At 40.0% G+C, this 18,875-nt stretch overlaps 1 protein-coding gene across 1 annotated transcript in view; it reads right to left on the reverse strand.

Annotated features, from left to right (window-relative positions):
- Arsb (arylsulfatase B) overlaps positions 1–18,875 on the reverse strand; it is a 164,611-nt gene that overhangs the window by 123,567 nt on the left and 22,169 nt on the right. Inside the window, exon 5 of the mRNA XM_010619143.3 lies at positions 16,995–17,202. Within this exon, the coding sequence (XP_010617445.1) occupies positions 16,995–17,202 (208 nt within the window). The remainder of the gene's footprint in view (positions 1–16,994; positions 17,203–18,875) is intronic.

Below are 18,875 nucleotides of genomic sequence, written 5' to 3' on the forward strand. Positions count from 1 at the left end.
CTTCATGGAACCACTATACTTTGAAGTCTTCAAGATGGGTCCCAAACTCTGCATTTCTGGGGTGCCATTATAAATAATCCTATAACCAGGTCACCTTCTTATCCATGGCTTTGCACTGACTTGGCTTCCCACCTTCTCCCCATTCTCAACATGACTAGTAGTTGTGTCTGCTACTAACAAGATCTTCCAGGGAATTCTATATTGACTGGATCTGGAATCTCATTTTGGCACATTATACTGTTCCCTCAGTCATCTGACCCGGGCAGTCTCTTAAAGTTAAAATGCAGTTAAATTCCTCATGAGTTATTTGTGTTAGAATAAAATCTAGGTTAGAACCAAGTTCTCATGAGGAGCAATGTATTCCCAAAGCCAAGAACAGTATTAGGAAGCAAGAGGCAGGGTGGAATATGCTTTGCGGAATACACAGCACTAGGGTTGAGTTAATGGCCTGAAGCTCTGAGAGCAAAGAGCTGTCCCAAAATGCCAACATTTAAAGTCATATGTCTTTTCCAAATGTGTTTCTTACTCTCCACACATTATATACATATTGGACAGGGAGAAAGATACATTGACCATTATTCTTCCACCTTGTAAAAATACACTCTCAAAGTCCTATACATTTTTCAAGTCCAGAATGCTTAAGGAAACAACACTCTTTGGCTGACTGGTTGGATGTCTGCAAAGAAGGAAGAGGCTGTTTATGTCTGCTCCTTTCTGAAACTTCAGTCTTGGAACAAGTTATTATCATGACCCATAACTTCTTTCTCATTTACAATTCTCAGCAGGATCTCTAGTTGCTGGTTACCCAGCTTGCACATCCTCTACAGAAACAGGGTTTCTGCATTCAGTGCAATGAGTGATGCTGCTTAAGCTCTACAATCAATTAGGGCTTCAAAACTTGGGAAAATATTACCAACAAAGGGACAGCCATCCAAGAAAAAAGGTAAATAAATTCCTGCAGACAAAATAAACGCCAGTGCTTTTTGGTCACATGTAGCAATAAAACTGATTTAATTCCTCAGGAATACAAACTGACAAAGGCATGGAAATATAATAATGGAGGTCTCACCACTCACAGAAACAGCCTTGAGAAGCTAGTGAAGATGCCTAAATCCTTTCTATTACTATTGGGAGGGGAGTAAAAGCTCTAGGATCAATAATTCACTCTTCTTTACCTCTCTTTACTTTTTTATATTTTAGAAATAACTATATTACAAGACAAAGCACAGTAGAGAATTTAAGAAAAAGAAATGTGCCTAAAAAAGGGACACATGCCTTTTCAGGCTAGCTATTCCATAAAGAACAAAAGAGGCTTTAGGGCTCACAGAGCCAAGTGATGCCACGATCCTATGCCTCAAAGGGTGGAAAGAAAAGGAGCTAAATTCCCAAACCACTCAGTGACTCCTCCTCTGTGCTTTTCAGCAAATAACCCCACCACAATTAGCTTATCTTACAAAAAGGTGATAATTATTCCTGGCCTTCCCTAGAGAAGGAAAGATAAAGCATGCTCTAGAACAAAAGGTATGTTTTTAAAAGACCTTTAAAAAACAGCAGCTCAGTGGCACAACACCTGTCTGGCAAGCGCAAGTCACCGAGTTCCATTCCTGGAACAAAAACAAACAAACAAACATAGCAACCTTTTCTCTTTCGGTGAAAGATTTTTTTTTTCTATCAGAAAAAGAAAAAAGAGAGAAAGGAAAGAATAAAAATTATTTCTATTTTACGTATACATTACTAATAGTGAATTTGTCAAAAAAATTTTATAATATAAAAAGAAAGCCAGGAAGGTGGTATGTGCCTCTCATCCCAGCTAGGAGAGGCCAGAGACAGGAGACCTACCTGAGCCCAGCCAGGACAACTTAGTGAGGCCATGTCACACAAAAAGATAAATAAATAGTCTGATTTGCAAACAAGTAAAAGCATCAAGGAAATATATGAAAAATGTTCATCATCACTGATCATTAGAGATGCAGATGAAAACAACAGTGAGATTCCACCTTACCCCAGAAAGAATGGCTGCTATCAAGAAATAAACCAATAACAAATGCTGGTGGGGGTGTGGGGAGAAAGAAACCCTTCTCCATTGTTGGTGGGAGTGCAGACTAGGGCAACCACTGTGGAAATCAATATGGGGATACCTCAAAGAACTAGGATTAGAGGTCCCATTTGACCCAGCTATCCCTCTGCTGGGTATCTTTCCAAAAGAATTAAAAGAATCATACCACAGTGATATATGTGCACCCATGTGTATAGCGGTACAGTTTGTAATAAAACTTGGAAACAACCCAAATGCCCATCAATTGGAGACTGGATAAAGAAGATGTGGTTTTTCTATAAAATGGAGTACTACTCAGCCATGAAGGAGAAACCAGAAACATTTATAGCTAAATGGATGCACATTGAGGCTTATGTGAAATAAACAGGACACGTGTAAAAGGAGGGCAGGGGTATGGGGAAAAAAAAAGAACCAAGCTATATCATGTAAAGGTACAAGATCCCAATGATAAATATAACTGTATTGTTTGCTTTAAATGTACCAATAAACTTAATGGAAAAAAAGAGAGAAGAAAAAGTTGGATTTGAATGCATTAGTCATCGTAGTATGTTCAAATATTTAGAGAATAATGATTAAAATTTCAAAAAGAATGTTTTATAATATGAGCACTAAATAACATACTGACGCAGGATTTCATCCTCCTACTTATTATGTGTTGTGACATTTGTTCTTTCAGTATAAAAGGAGAAGGGGCATCACATCACAAGTTAAACATTTTGGGTTTTCAGGGGCCGGGGAATTAGCTCAGCGGTTCAGTGGCCTGCCTTGTAAGCGCAAGTACCCAAGTTCAATGCCCGGTACCAAAAAAAACAACAACAAAAAAACATTTTGGGTTTTCTTTGGAACAGTCAAAAAAGTATCCTTTCCCCCCTCTGCCTTCAATGATAAATTAGTAATAGGAAGCTTTGCTCAAAGCCTTTCTACATGCTGAGCCCCTCTGGCAATATGGGCTTGGAGGAGAAAGGTATTTATTAAAACATTCCAACCCCAGATTTACACAACCAAATGAACTGCATCATTCACTGGGGTAAAGGGGAGTCAAATCTCCAGTTTAAATGAAGCCATCACTGCTTAACACTGCCTTCAGAGCTGCCCTCAAAGTCAGCCTCTGAGCCTCCTGGGCAAGTCACCATCCTGCCTCCAAGGAGAAGGCCAGCCAGACACAGTGCGCCTGGGAGCCCACAGCCTCCCTTGTGTCCCACGGCAGCCTGCTCATTAAGAGAAAGTTCTCACTAAACAGCCCCCAGGGATGCCTAAGAAGTATAAATTATTGCAATTACAAAGCCACAATCTAAAGCAGCCTTGTGCAAAGGAAAGACAATGTGAATCATATATGCAACTAAATATTTTCTTTCTTATTTTAAAAAGGTAAGAATAAACCATTAAAATTAATTTTATTAAGATATGTTCTTCAATGCATTATATCAAAAATAGTATATCAATATGTAATTTATATAAAATATTGAAATACTTTTTTTGGAGACAGTGTCTCACTATGTAGTTCAGGCTGGCCTTGAACTCACTATGGAGCCCAGGCTGGCCTCAAACTCGCAGCAATCCTCCTGCCTCAACCTCCTGAGTGCCGGGATTAGAGGCGTGTGCCACCACGCCTGGCTTAAAGTACTATTTTCCATACTTTTTAAAACATGTCTTTGAAAGTTTACACTTATAGGAAATCTCCATTCAGGTTAACTACATTTCCAATGCCCGGTGGCCACTATTAGAATATGGAAAGCCAGGGTAATGTTTAGGACTGGGTTAACAGTTCTCCTCATCTTCTCAATTGGCCAATTAGGTGACTAAGGGATAAGGATGCTTCTACAATACGAAACAGATTTGGTGTTCTAACTATGACAATCTCACAAGGTCACTCTGACACTTGTCAGAGAACACAGAAATTAAAGAGATGGTAAATAAAGAGGCTCTCCACTCACCCCATCCATTTGACCCAGCCATCCCTCTGCCTGGTATCTTTCCAAAAGAATTAAAAGAGTCATACCACAGTGATATATGCACACCCATGTTTATAGCGGCACAGTTTGTAACAGCTAAAACATGGAAACAGCCCAACTACCCGTCAGATGGAGACTGGATAAAGATGTGGTTTTTCTATAAATTGGAGTACTACTCAGCCATAAAGAATGAGAAACTAGAATCATTCATAGGAAAATGGCTGCATATTGAGGTCATACTCTTAAGTGAAATAAATAAGTCACATGTGTAAATACTGAAGTTTCTCTGTTGTGAAAAACTGTATCTGTAAATAAGATCCTAATGGTATAATTGACAATGTGAAATAGGAAGAAAAGGGCTAAAGGTGTAGGAGAAGTGGGAAGGGTAGGGGAAAGGAAATAAGGGAAAAGAAAAAAATATGAGAAAATGAAAAAATTAAAATAAAGTTTTTGTAAATAGGGAAAGGAGGAGGGGATGAAGGGAGGGCAGGGACAAGGGGGAAAATGAGAACCAAGATCTGTCATGTAAAGGTACAAGTTCCCAAAGATGAATGTAACTGTACTGTATACCTAAAATGTACCAATAAGCTCAATGAGGAAAAGCAAAAAGAGGCTCTTCACTTGTTCCATCCTGCTTCTGGTTGGCCTCTGGTGCCACTGCAGCTTGGAGAGGCTGCACACGGCCTTCCTGAGGCGAGGCTAGCAGAGGGCCAAAGACAGCTTTGAAGGCAGGGTTTTGCCTCTGCCTAGGAAAAACAGAACGGGTCATCTAAACTGCCTAAGGATTCCCAGGCCAAAACTCGCTAAAAACAAAGGAACTGCCTGGGGCAAGGGCCTGGAGAGAAGGGTGGGGGAGCTAGAGAGGCTGGAAAAGCTGAGACAGGAATGTCCTGCTTAGGACCAGCAAAAGAGAAAGGAGAGAGTGAAGGCTTGGAAGTAGGTAGGGTACACATCTGAAGCCCCTACGTGCCATCACTCGGGAGACCAAAGCAGCCTCTGCCCACTGCTTTCTTGGCAAGAGTGCAGACTTGAAGACCCAGACCAGAGCACTAATGCTTCAAGGCGTGTCCGACATCCCTCAGGGGCAGCCATTCTGCTGTGCAGATTTGTCAGCCAGGATGTGCACAGAATCAAAGCAAGCCCAAAAGCCTGGGCTAAACTGAAGTTTCCAACAGCCAAGTGAATTCCTCACCATGGGGCCCAGCCTGCCAAATGAATGTAGCTAACAGGAACTACAGCTGTGCCTCAAGCTCTGAGTAAGGATCAGTGAGCAATTCTTATCCCTACTGGCTTTTGCTACTTTGTGTATAAAAGAATGGAAAGGATCTTTCAAGAATTCTAAGGATCAAGAATAGAAACTTGAAATCTTAAACCTTGATCCATGAGACTTTTTTCTGGTAGTTTGCCTTTGTTTTAATGTACATGTTTAAAATTATGAACCAGATGAATCACCCTCCCCAATATATTCTGGCGACATGAACACTCCAGGAGGTTGTGCCCCTGTGAGTGATGGGAAGGCAGGCCTGGCCTAGTCACTGCGCCCAGAATGCCCCTGTGCTTCCAACTTCCTGCGTTCCTGCTCATTCCCCCAAATGTCTTTTCCTCTTTTTCCACTGACCTCCCTACATCCTGGCACTCAATTAGGCATGGCTTAATTTATAACCCACCTGCTCTCTGGAGCCTCCACCCACCTGTCCTCACCGGCTGCTCTGCCATGTGTGCTGGAATTGTGCCCACTTAGGAACGTCTTAGGTCTCAACTGCACACAAACTCCTCCACCTCAGTCTCTGCATGCTCTGCTAGGCACTGTACTAGCAAACAGGCTCAACATGTCTTCTGCTTCCCTACTTCAATCCACACTGCTGTCAATAACATTTCTCTCCACACTGACAGATTTGCAGCCTGGAGGTCAGGGGCTAAATACCAGCCCATATAGAGAATGGGTCACAGAACCTCTGACAAGACGGGACTTCTCCCATCCATGGGGCAACTGAGACTTAGGCCTCACACTTGAGTAGACACCACCACACTCCACTAGGAGGTGCTCTTTAAAAAAGACGACATCGTAGCAGCAGCTTCAGCTCTTCCAAAACTAGTCTTGTCTGGTGACTTGTCTTAAACAATAGTCATGTTTGTTAACTGACTAGTTCTTGTTACCAAAAAGAAAAAGCTGAGTGATCCAGATGTCAACTTGGTGGTAGCCTAATAACCACGACCCTCCATGGAAACCAGGCAGGCCTCTCCCTCAAGGACTTGGGTGAGCTGGAGCTGGATGCAAGACATACAAAAGCATTTTGGGGACTGAGTCTTCACCGGCCCTCACCATATATCCTGCTCATTTCTAGGGAACTCGAGACTCTAACACAACAGCAAGATTTCAAAGTGGCACTCCAGGGCCAGCATCCTCAGTCCAGACCCCCACTTCTGTATACTTAGACAAACGTGTGTGTCTGAATAGCTTACCAGATCTCCCAGGGGGATTTTAGGATACAGGACATTTTTTGGTAGTTTCCACACCAGCGGGTGTCATTTTTAGGGTTTGTTAACTTTTTGGAAACAATTCTTTTTAAAAAATTACACAAAAAACAAAGTGCTCTGAGATGGAAATGATGAAAGAAGAAACTGTACTCTGAATAATTATCCTAGGAGAGGTTGATTCAGTGAAGCCCAAACTACGAAAGAAAAATACAAGAGATCATGGAGATTACAGTTGGTTACGAGTGAAAACCACCAGAAAGGAGGAATAAACCTGTGGTGCCAATACCTCTGAAATATTGTCTTATTAAGAAAACATAAACAGAGAGCCCTACAAGGTTAAGGATTGTTCTGAAAGACAGAAACCACATAGAAGGCAGAATTTCTGTATACAACGTTTTGGTGATGCTTTGTACCTCACTGCCAAAGAGCAAAAGAAGTGATTGGGTGTTTTTTTCAAATGTATTTTTATTATTGTTTTTTGCCCCGTAGGCATGGCGGGGAAACTCATACACGTGAAACCAGTGGGCAGTGACCTGTCTGCGGCCAAGCACAGCTGGGTGGTCTCCCGCTAGAGCTGCAGCACGCATGCCCAGGGTCTGCGCGGAAGGAAGCACAACTCAGTAAGCCGCTCCGGGCAAAGTCTCTCCCCAGGTGCCTAAGATGGGGCCTTGAATCCAGCTCAAAAGCCACAGCAAGCTCTGTACAGACCTAAAGTGGAGAAGCATCTGTGATAGAATTCGACCAAAGCTAGCCTTGGAGGGCTCTCATTTGGTAGAGCATGTGCCTTGTTACAAATGTATTCCACATTTACGCACAGCAGTTACCCTGCCCTCAGAAAAAGCCCCACATGTAGACAGTAAAATAGAGAAGGCAACTATTTTGGTTATAAAGTAGCTAAAATGTAGCCACTCTCATTTTTTTCCTTAAAAAAAAAAATCTATAGAGCTGAGCATGGTGCCACATGCCTGTAATCCTAGCACTCAGAAGTTCAAGGAAAGGAGGAATATTGTGAGTTCAAAGCCAGCCTGAACTACATAGTGAGACTTTCCCTAAAAAAAAAGTCTACTATCGATAAATTTCCATTTTTACATTATAAAAGATATAAATATATACAATTTAAGAGTAATGTTTTTACATCATTAATAAGTACAGCTTTCTTTACGCTAATCCTCACCCAATTTTAAAGATGGATACATATGAAGGCTGGAGATTTGGCTCAGTGGTGCTGCACCTGCCTCAAAAGAGCAATGCCATGAGTTCTATCCCTGATGTGGGTGGTGCTGCATATGGGACAGAAAGACATACTTCTGCTAAAATTCCATGATCATTCAAACAGCTCTTTGTTGCAGTTGGAATTCAGCACCTACATTCTCCCAGGGGGAAGCCAATCCTGAAGATGCTATGGAGGGATCACTTTCCCACAGCTGCACTCTGGTACCCATGGGACAAAGCTGACTTTCTAATCACCATGACAGACTCATTGCCATGGGCAAGGGAGGGCATCTCGTCAGGAGTGGCCAAGTCTCCAACCATTCAGTAACTCAGCCTGTGTAGGTCTGGGTCTTTATTTCTGAAAGAAGGCTGCACAGTCTCTAAAACCCTCTCCAGTACTATCTTTCTAGAACTCCACTTGTTCACACTTCCCTGAGACAGCTCCTGTCTCTGTGCACCTGGGGAGAAAGCAAAATCCTTAGGGCACCACAAAAGTATCATTATGAGCACATGCATTTGTTGGGAATATTTGTCCCAGGAACAGAACAGTAGAGAAAGGGAAATGAGCAGAAAGAAGACTGAAAACTTTCCACCATTCCAGGGTGACTGCATGTGGTAGGTAGAACTACAGTCCCCAAAATGTCCATGTTCTAATATTAAAATCTGTGACTATCTTACTTTCCCTGCCAAAGGAGAATGAAGGTTTCAGATGCAATTGCTAAGCAGCTGCCCTTAATGTAGGAAGATTATTGTGGGCTGTTAGGGATGGGATAGATTGTGACTTCTACAAGCAAAGGAGAGAAAAGCAGATCGAAGATGAGAGGAATGAAGAAGGCTCAGGAGAGATTCAAAACACAAGAGGATCTCAGTCCACCACTAAAGGCTCTGCAGGCAGACAAAGAGAGACAAAGAAGTGGCAGCCTCTAGAAGCCCTCAATGGACAGCCAAAAGGAAAATGGGGATGTCGTCCTACAACCCCAAGGAAATGAATTTTGCTAGCAACTTAAATGAGAAAGAAAGATTCTCCCCTTGAGCCTTCAGAAAGGGGTACAGCCCTGAAGACCCCTGGGCTTTGTATTGGGGAGGCCAATGTTGGAACTCTGACACAAAGAATGGTAGGATAGGATTGTGTTGCTTACACTGCTTTTATAATAATTCTTTATGGCGTCAATAACTAATACATCACATTTCCATTAAAAATAAAAACAACTCAATTATTTTCTGCAAATACGTAAATTTCCTGCTGCATGCCTCTAAAGTGAAGAAGATACTCATAGCCAAAAGCATGTTTTATAGGAAGAAAAGGGCTAAAGGTGCAGGGAAAGTGGGAAGGGTAGGGGAAAGGTAATAAGGGAAAAGAAAAAAATAGGAGAAAATGGAAATAAAGTGTTTGTAAACAGGGAGGGTAGGAGGGGGTGAAGGGAGGGCAGGGACCTGGGAAAAAATGAGAACCAAGAACTGTCATGTAAAGGTACAAAATCCCAATAAAGAATGTAACTGTACTGTATACCTAAAATGTACTAATAAACTCAACAAAAAAATAAAAGCATGTTTTATATTATTTAAACAAAAATAATTCCTAATCATGGCAGAGAAACTAAATGATACTAAGGCTCTAGATAAGACATGTATCAGGAACATTTTTGGATTAGTACTGAAAATTAAGCTCAGATGTGACGATTAAAAGCAAGCAGAAAAGTAGTATATCCCAAGTATACTACACTCCAGTGGATTTTAAAAAGTCTTTAAATGGACTAGGCATCTGAAATGAAAGTGCAAAAAGAATCACTAACATGTGAGAGCAAAAAATACACAGTAGTCTCCTCTTATCTGTGGTTTTCCTTTCCATGGTTTCATTTACCCAGTGATCCATGGTCAGAACCTATTATACTCAAAATTTCAGAAAAAAAATCAGTTCATAAATCTTAAATTTCATGTTGTTCTGCAAAGCATGATGAAATCTCAAATCATCCTGTACCATCATGCTTAGAACATGAATCATCCCTCTGACGCACAGGACATACAGTAAGGTATCTTGGAAGAGAGAGCATGCAGATTCCTATAATTTTTATTACAGTATATTGTTATAATTGTTTTATCTTGTTTTAGTTATTGCTGTGAATCTCTTACTGTGTCAAATTTATGAATTAAACTATGCTGAGTAGGAAAAGCCAGGGCATGCACAGGCTTTGGTGCTGTCCAAACGTACCGCAAACTCAGAGAAAGGACAGGGTGCTGCTCTGTCACAGAAGCAGTGACAAATGGCAACTTCTCCTGAAGTCACAGTGACAATCAGCGGCATCTGTGCATGTTTCTGGATGCCTCCTCCCACTCTCAAGCACACGAGGACTCCCTGGACTGGGCATCTGCCACTATGAAGACTGCATGGGCACCCTGGCGTCGGGCTACAGATGCATCTCAGCACCAACAGAAGCAATGGCTCCACCAAGGCTGTCTCCAGCACTGTAAAATTTCTGCGAAACCCACAGAATTACAGAGCCAATAACTCTCCAGGAAGAAGAACTCTCAGAGCCGAGCTCTTGCTCCAAGTTCTCCTGAGATTTTCTTGTATCTGTCATTTCACTTCACTGTCTTGTATTCAAGTGTCCCTTGTGCTCCCAGCCCTCTATTGTTAGAGCCTCTCAAAAGGTCCATGTGCTTCCAGTCCTGTACACCAGACCTAAAATGAAAATGTGATCCTGCTTAAAATGTGTCAGTGCCTCCTCCTGGCCGTCACAGGCCCTGCACAGAACCTCCCTGCACAGACACTGAGTAAATGACTGAATGTGCTGAATGTCCTCATTTAACACGAGATCAAACTGAACATGGGATCTACATACTTCATTGGCAGAAAAGCCAAGACTGGAACTCTGAACACATCTGGTCAGAGAAGGATTGGGAGGGTCATCTTTGTACAAAAGGAACACAAGATGTGTTGTGACAAAAGAGGAAGTATCTGTTAACAGCAGCATTAATCTCACATTGAAGAAAGTGGCATTAATCAGAGTTGTCATTTATATGCACTAAAGGCATGGAATGCAGAGTAATTAAACTTTCCCTATTAGCTTTTTTGAAGTGCCTATTTCTAGAAATGGATCGTTGTCCTGAAATGAAAGCTACCCAGAGAAGTTGAACTAGAAACAATCAAACAAACAAACCCAGCTGATTTCCAGCAGTCATATTACATATATATTCCTGGTCAGGTAAATTCCCAAGGTTTGAATAAGCTTTATCTCAGAAGTTCTCAAAGTTCTTTAATCACCTGGATTCTGGTTAAAAGTTCCTGTGCCCTGACCTTTGGGATTCTGATTCAGCAGGGTTGTGACAGTCTGAGAAAATGGGTTTTATAACTTGGAATGAAATTCACAGTACACAAAGTTAAGCATTCTGTAGTCCCTCTGTGGGGACTGTCATTTACCACTCCTCATGGACTGAGTTCGCACTGGGAGGCGCCACCTGCAGCGCTCACATGAAGGACAGAGGTACCAAGGAAAGAGATGCTGAGTGGATCTCTCTCAAATTTTAAAGGGAATTATTTTCAAAAAAATAGACTTCCTCAAACACCAAAACTTATGATGCCTTTTCCTCTCCCTGTCATTAAATACAAGCTTGACACCAAGAAGCTAGTTTATTTCACAGTTCTCTCTCTATTAACAGACTTAACATTTACTTGTTTGGATGCATTTTTACGCTTATAAATAAGACAGTGCCAAGTGAAAAAAGTGAGAAAACTGGAAAAAATTAATCACTGTTATACAATTTCAGTCCAGGTCCTTTCTCCTTGGGGGTTAACATGTAATAATGGTACATTATTAAATTCTATTTACTTTTTTCTTTCTGGTTTCTTGAAACAGGGTCTCCCTATGTAGTACAAGTTGGCCTAAACTTGCAGCAATTCTCCCTACTCAGCCTCCTGAGTACTGGGATTATAGGTATGTGCCATCTTGCCTGGCTTAAATTTGACTTCAGGCAATAAATTATCAATAAACACAGAAAAAGTCTCTGGAGAAAGACATCAAAATATTTTTCTCCTTACAGTCGAACCCTAAGGTACAAATCAGAAAATGCTATCTTCAATTCTTCTGGCATGATATCAATCAGGTTTTCGATAGGATGGCTTGAATATGTCAGGAGTGGGAGATACAAAAGATGGCCACTGTATTTCTCTCTCTCTCTCTCTCTCTCTCTCTCTCTCTTTCTCTCTCTCTCTGTCTTGTGGCTCATTCTCACTCTGCAGAGGTATTTCTTTTCCTACTTTAACTGATCCATACTCATTCATTTCTTGACATTAATAAACGTCTTTTGCACATGTCTTGACCAATTCTTTGTTCAGGACAAGGACCTGGAAAGCATGTCCACAAGCACCCCACAACCCCATAACAAAAATGGTTATTCAAGTCAGAGTTAATATCAGTATGTAACAGTAACATTAAGATGTTGAGCTCAAACACTGTTTTCTCTCTAGGGTTTCACTACTAGATTTCCTATTTTAATTCAGGTCTAGTTGCTCAAGAATTAGATCTCATTTTAACTCATTTACTCAGAATCAGATTTTGGTAGATTCTTAGAATTTAGCAACTAGAAAGAGTGGTGATGAAGTACAAATTAGAAAAATGTCTTCCCAGTTGCCACTAGTGCTGCTTCTCTTAACCAATATCCTGTTAAAAGAATGTCAAGAAGAAAACCCATGAAACATGCAAAACTATGGACAGACAGCTGGTGTCACTGTGGAATCATTTTCATGATCTATGCTGGGCAAAAGAAGCCGGAGCTGACCTGTGCTTCCTGGCCTCATGGCTCCATGGTCTGGAGCCACCCCACCCAGCAGGACAGAGGCAGGCAAGAGGTGGTGCTGACTTCTGGCCTGACCAGAGAAGCTGACCTCCTCAACTTTCTCCTGCAGTGAGAAGTCTCACTGCCAGAGGACAATGGGCAGGAGGAAAGAAAGGGATGCATGGTGGCCTGAGGATGGCCCCAAGGACAAATCCTGAAGGCATACAGAAAGGTCATTAGCCTGTCAAAGAATGAGGCAGCCACAAGAGAAGAAAATGGAACCAGGTCCAGCATGCTTAGGAGAGCACATGATGCTCACTGACTGAAAGCCATAGAGAATGTGCCGAACTGTGCACCTCAAGCTTCATATCTGAGAAGGAATTATCCAGGCCACAGTGACCCAAGGCCACGAGAAGTCCCCTGAGCCTTGTGTGGATCTATCCTTCATCTCTTCTGATACTCAGGGGGAAAGGATATAGCTGTTAATGATGTAGCATGAGATGGGGATTTTGGAACAGTTCTTTTCAGATAGTCAGGAAAAGGATGGATCTGAGAACAGAAGTAGAGACAATGGACAATGGGATGAGACAAAAGGCAAAGGAAATGCAAAAGGTCAGTAGTGAGGGTCATTAGATACTGACCTCAAACAGACCTCAGTTTGAATGCTGAATCTTCCATGTGTTCCAGTACAACAAGTAACAACTTTAGGTTTCTGTTTCTTCCTTGGTGAAACGGGGATCAGGAACAATCCCACGAAGTTACTTTGAGTTTTAATGCTCATACTATGAGCAGCAGTGAGAAAGAATAAGGAAAACAAGGTAGCAGGACCTGGATCCCGCAGTCAGGATTTAATGAACAATGCTCATTATTAGTATTAAGAACCTTACAAGAAAAAAGAACTGATTGAAGCAAAGAAAGGAATGAGGGCCTGCAAAGAAACTGGAAAAACAATCACAGTGATCTATGTACAGTGGTATCTCAGTTCACAAACTTAATTCTTTCCACGACTCTGGTCGCAAACCAAATTGGTCATGAACCGTATCAAATTCAATGGTTAGGTTCCATGTTGACTTTATGGGAAATTCGATTCGGTACCCAACCAATTTGGTTTGTGACCAGAATTGTGGGAAGAACTAAATTCACAAACCAAGTTATCACTATACATTGGCAATCCTGAAGAGAAGAATTAGAATTGCAAAAATGTCTAATTGGACATGCACAGGAGTGCCAGAAGGCTGAGGAGGGTAAAAGGCTTAAAAAAGGATGTGGAAAAGGATGAATTAGTGATTCAATCTATTAAATATATTTTTGAGAAATAAATCAAGCAGAACAAAATAAGCTAAACTATGAAGACAGAAAATTTCCTGGAGTGAAGAATAATAGCATGCAGATCAAAGGGCTCACTATATTTCAAACAAAATTAATTTTTTAAAAGTTTAATGGTATCTACCCAGATATAAATAAGCAAAAAATTTGAACTTTGGAAATAATCTTTAAAACACCTCGAAAGAAGGTTCTGAGAAGCAGCTTATATAGAGGTTGTTCAGATATTCTATAAACATGGGCCAGGGATTTGGCTCCGTGGTTCCGCTGGCTGCCTTGCAAGCACAGGGCCCGAGTTCAATCCCTGGTACCACAAAAAATAAAACAACAACAACAAAAAACTTAAAATAGATACTCTATAAACAATTCCAGAGCACAGAAGAACCATCCCAAGAATTATATTAAGTGAATTAAGACAATAAAATCTGAAGAGAAAAGTAAGTCACTAACCCTACTTTAACTTCTGAATGATGAAAAAAATCTAAATAAAACCCTAGCCAACTTAATTAAGCAGTATTACAAACTGCATAGACACAATTAAGTTGGCTCTGGCCCCACAAGACAAAGATGGCCTACAATTAATACATCTGTTAATGTATCAGTAAAAATATTAAAAGATAATCCCTAGTTTTCAATGAGAAGCTTCAAGTATTATTTCTGCCAACCTGAATAAAAGGTTATAGATATTTATGAAAGTCAACTCCCTATTTTAAAATAGCTATGCACACATATTTGAAATTGTATAACAAAAGAAATATTGATCTACAAATATTTTTTATTCTCACATATCAAGAAAAAAATTTTATTCTACTCTTCTCATACATTCTTGATAGTACCTGTGTTGCTACAAGAGTCACTTTGAGATATTTAACACAGTCTTCTAGAGCTACCATCTTCACTTCTGAAGACTTTTGGTCCATGAATGATATATTAATCTATGTGTACTTTCATTTCAGGAAATCATTAGTCCTAAAATTGTGTAACTGAGAGTTCTACAACAAAGATGTGTTTTATAAACTTATGGCCTCCAATTCTTACAATTGTGGAGTCACTTCCCAGGAATAACTACTAATTAGTCATTAAATGTCTTGCCTTTTTTATTGATTCTTTTTAGAGAATTCTATACCAGCATAATCAAAATATACACCAGGCTTTTCAAATAAAATAAATTGAGCCAGGCATGGTGACACATGCCTGCTGTTACAGCTAATCAGGAGGCTGAGGCAGAAGGATTACAGGTTGGAGGCCAGCCTGGACAACTTCAGTGAGACCTTGCCTAAAAAATAAAAATAGCTAGAGATGTAGTTCAATCCAAGGACGTGGGTTCAATTCTCATTAGCACAAAAATAAAAAAGAAAGCAAAGTAAATTGAGAAGGACTACCAGGTGAAGAAAGATCTTACAAGATTTTAAGTATAGGATGTCTCTTGCATGTCTGAAGGATACATTTTTTGGGGAAAAACAGTTTTTATCTTCTATTCAACTTTTTACACAGAGAGAAAATTACAGTTTATGGATGGCATTAAATCAAGTGGACAGGGCTGCTCAGGTACACACAATCCCTGCCTGCCTGGCTCCGTGGCAGGGCAAGCTGGCAGCTTATCATGGAGAAAGCCATGCTCTCCCAAGAAACCCAAAAAGAACAGCAAGATCTCTACTGCGGTTCAACCAGATACACTGACACATGGCTTTGCCCACTGCGTGATGTGGAAAAAGTGATATAAACTCTATGTGCTTCAGTTCTCATATCTTCAAAATGAAACAACAAAAGCCACCTCAGAAAATGAAATAGTGTGAAAATTAGCTGAAGTAACCAAGGGAAACACTTAGAAGTATGTGCTGTTTATGGTAAGCATTCAGTAAATGCTAGATTCAATAACCCTGCCTGATTAAAAGAAAAGCTAAGTAAAAGCCCCTCAAAAAACAGAAACCAAAAACTATGAATAGAACACCAAGATTAATCCTCAACTTGTGCCCTCACCCCTATAGTCACTTTACCATAAAGCTCACCAGATAATAAGACCCGACCTCACACCCGAAGTTTCCAATCAAGTTCTCAGGTTGTGGCCAAGGATCACTTGGGATTTCAGAAAGCCACCCTCATGAAAGACAAACTAAAACAAAGATATAAACATACTGGGGGGGCAAAAACTTAAGAAAGAGAATGTTGAGAATGATGAGTTTGTGCTTGCAAGGCAGGCGGCAGAACCACTGAGCTAAATCCCCGGCCCAAAAAATAAATTCTTGGTAATTAAAGATCATGGTTGAAATAAATTCAATAGAAAGTTTACAAAATACTGATAATGAAAATTTCCAAACAGTAGAAGAAATATTAAAAAGAAAAGGAGAAGAAAAAACCAAGAACATCAGAGTATTAATCTAACATCCCAATAGCAGAAGTTCTGTAAAGAGAAGATAGGAGAAAGAGAACAGAGAGCCAAATAATTCTGAAATAAATAATTCAAGAAAATTTTTCATTTAAAATGGTCCTGCATTTTTTGACAGAAAGTGCTTACTGAGTACACATGGAATAAACAAAGATTCACGCTCAAGACACATGGGGGTGAAATTTTACAAATCTACGTCTAAAGGAGGGCAAAAAAAAAAAATCATATATTTAACAGCTTAGGAATCAGAAAGACATTGCCAAGAGAATTGTTTCCACAGTATCTGAGTGCTGATGTTATAAATTTTCTTTTTCTCTTCTTCTGTTGTGTTTTTCATATAATCAACATGTATGATTTTTATGGTCTGAAGCTTATTTTAATACACCAGAATCAATACAGAGACATGAGCCTAGGTTTAACTGGCTCCGTCTCTTATCTGTCTTCATAGGTCACACCCTGTAGCAGAATCACCCAGGGAGGATGCTGGGTTGCAGAGAGCACTGTGGACAAGCCAGCCACCCACCCACGGACACGCCCAACCGGCTGCCCACCCGTGAGTGCATCCACACACATTCACTCCGTCTGTAGGCGCCCACTTTCTGCACACTCCAAGAATATTTCACTATCTGAAGGAAAAGAGGAAAAGCCCTCAATTCTTTTTCCTGAGACACATCTTTCTATCCATTATGATCACTGCTATAGAAAGCATTTATTTTAATACGGAAATGCTAACTGCTCCAATTTGTCTTCATTTCACTTATCGAACCACATCCCCAGCTCTGCCAAGAGATGAGTTTCCTATTGACAGACTCACCTGTGGAGAAGATGAACACTGTGTTGTTCCAGAGCCCATGACTTTTTAAGGCAGCAGTGACATTTCCTACTGCTTCATCCATAAGGGACACCATTCCTGCATAGAGACGCCTGTTCTTATCTTGGATAAAGTCATAAGGCTTCAGGTATTCCTCCGGGACCTGAAGGGGCTCATGGACAGACTGGAGAGCAACGTAGAGAAACAGAGGCTGGAAAGAGAGTTAGTTAAAACACATCAGTTAAGAGGATAAACTCAACCCAAGAATAAACATGTAATTTTATTAAAGTACTTACGGTACTGAGGCAGAAACAATAAATATAGAAAAATATTCCAGATTTACTAGTTAATAAAAATAACATTAAGACAACCTACAGAATACATTAAAAGTATTTGTGAGGGCCAGGGATTTAGCCCAGTGGTTCCGCCACCTACCTCATAAGCACAAGGTCCCAAGTTCTATCCCTGGTACCAAAAAAAAAAGGTATTTGTGAATCATATATGTGATAAGAGACTCATTCAGAAGATATTTTAACTCTTACAATTCAATAATCAAAGGTAATTAACCCATCTACAAAATAGGCAAATAATTTAAGTAGGTATTTCTCCAAAGAATGTATTTGGGGTTTTGCTGTTGTTGTTGTTTTTGTTTTGTTTTTGTTATCAGAGATCAAACTCAGGACCTTATGCTGCAAGGCAGGTGGCCACACCACTGAGCTAAATCCCCAGCCCTCTCCAAAGAATGTATACAAATGGCTATAATCACAGAGAAAGATGGTCAAGTCCATAAGTCGTTTGAAAACTCCAAAGCAAAACTGCAATGACATACAACTTCATACTCACTAGGGTAGTTTTTAATTTTTAAAATAAAAAATAACAGTAATGATGAGGATAAGGAGATTTTAGAACCCTCAAACATTCTTAGTAGGAATGTAAAGTGATATATATAGCCACCAAAAAAAAACGGGGCCGTTCCCAAAATCATTTACATCATAGTTAGCATATGACCCAGAATTTCCATTTCTACAGAAATGAAGTCACAGAGAATCTTGTATGACTATTCACTGCAATGTTATTCATAACAGCCAAAGGTGGGAGCAACCCAAATGTCCATCAATCGAATGGATAAGTGAAATATAGTACATTATCAGCAATACATGGCAATAAAAGAAATGGTATATTCATTTTACAGATTACTTAACCAAAGTTTTAAAAGGTTATATGATTTTCTCAAATTCACATTAATTGAAGAGTAATTACCTATTGGAAACTCAACCATTACAGTATGTATCAATAGATACTTTGGCTTTTTGCTTTCGCTGAAATAAGTTCCCACCCATTTCACAAGAGGTTTAAGATGTTTTTGATATATTTTATGAGAAAACAAGTAAACACTGTGCCTTGTTAGTCTTTGATATGGGACCAAAACATAAGACCAATTTAGTTCCTGCAAACTTAAACATTGGATCCACTGATCCTACTTCACCTCTTATACCAATTTTCAGTATTTACTATCTGTGGCTTCCCAGGTCAGCCTCTCCTGCTTGCTGAGCCTTTCTGAAGCATTCTATTAATTCTGCCCCTATAGAATTCTTCTGTGAGTACAAAAAAACAGAACAAAACAAAACAAACAAATAAAAAATCCTGAAAAGACAATAGGCTTAACCCAGAAGTTAACATGTAATTCTGTTAAAAGTATCTGAGATATTTAAATCTCATAAATGAATGGGATAAGATTAGAAACTAGATGAGAGGGGCTCATATTTTGTTCTTCATTTTGATAAGTTGTTTTAATTATATATTATACATCCTTATGGCAGAGTTAAAGAGTACTCATAAGACAGGTGTGATGGTGCACACTTGTAATTCCAGTGCTCTGGGAAG

The sequence above is a fragment of the Fukomys damarensis genome, unplaced genomic scaffold (assembly GCF_012274545.1).
Source record: "Fukomys damarensis isolate Sample0158 unplaced genomic scaffold, DMR_v1.0_HiC HiC_scaffold_1, whole genome shotgun sequence".
NCBI classification, from domain to species: Eukaryota; Metazoa; Chordata; class Mammalia; order Rodentia; family Bathyergidae; genus Fukomys; species Fukomys damarensis.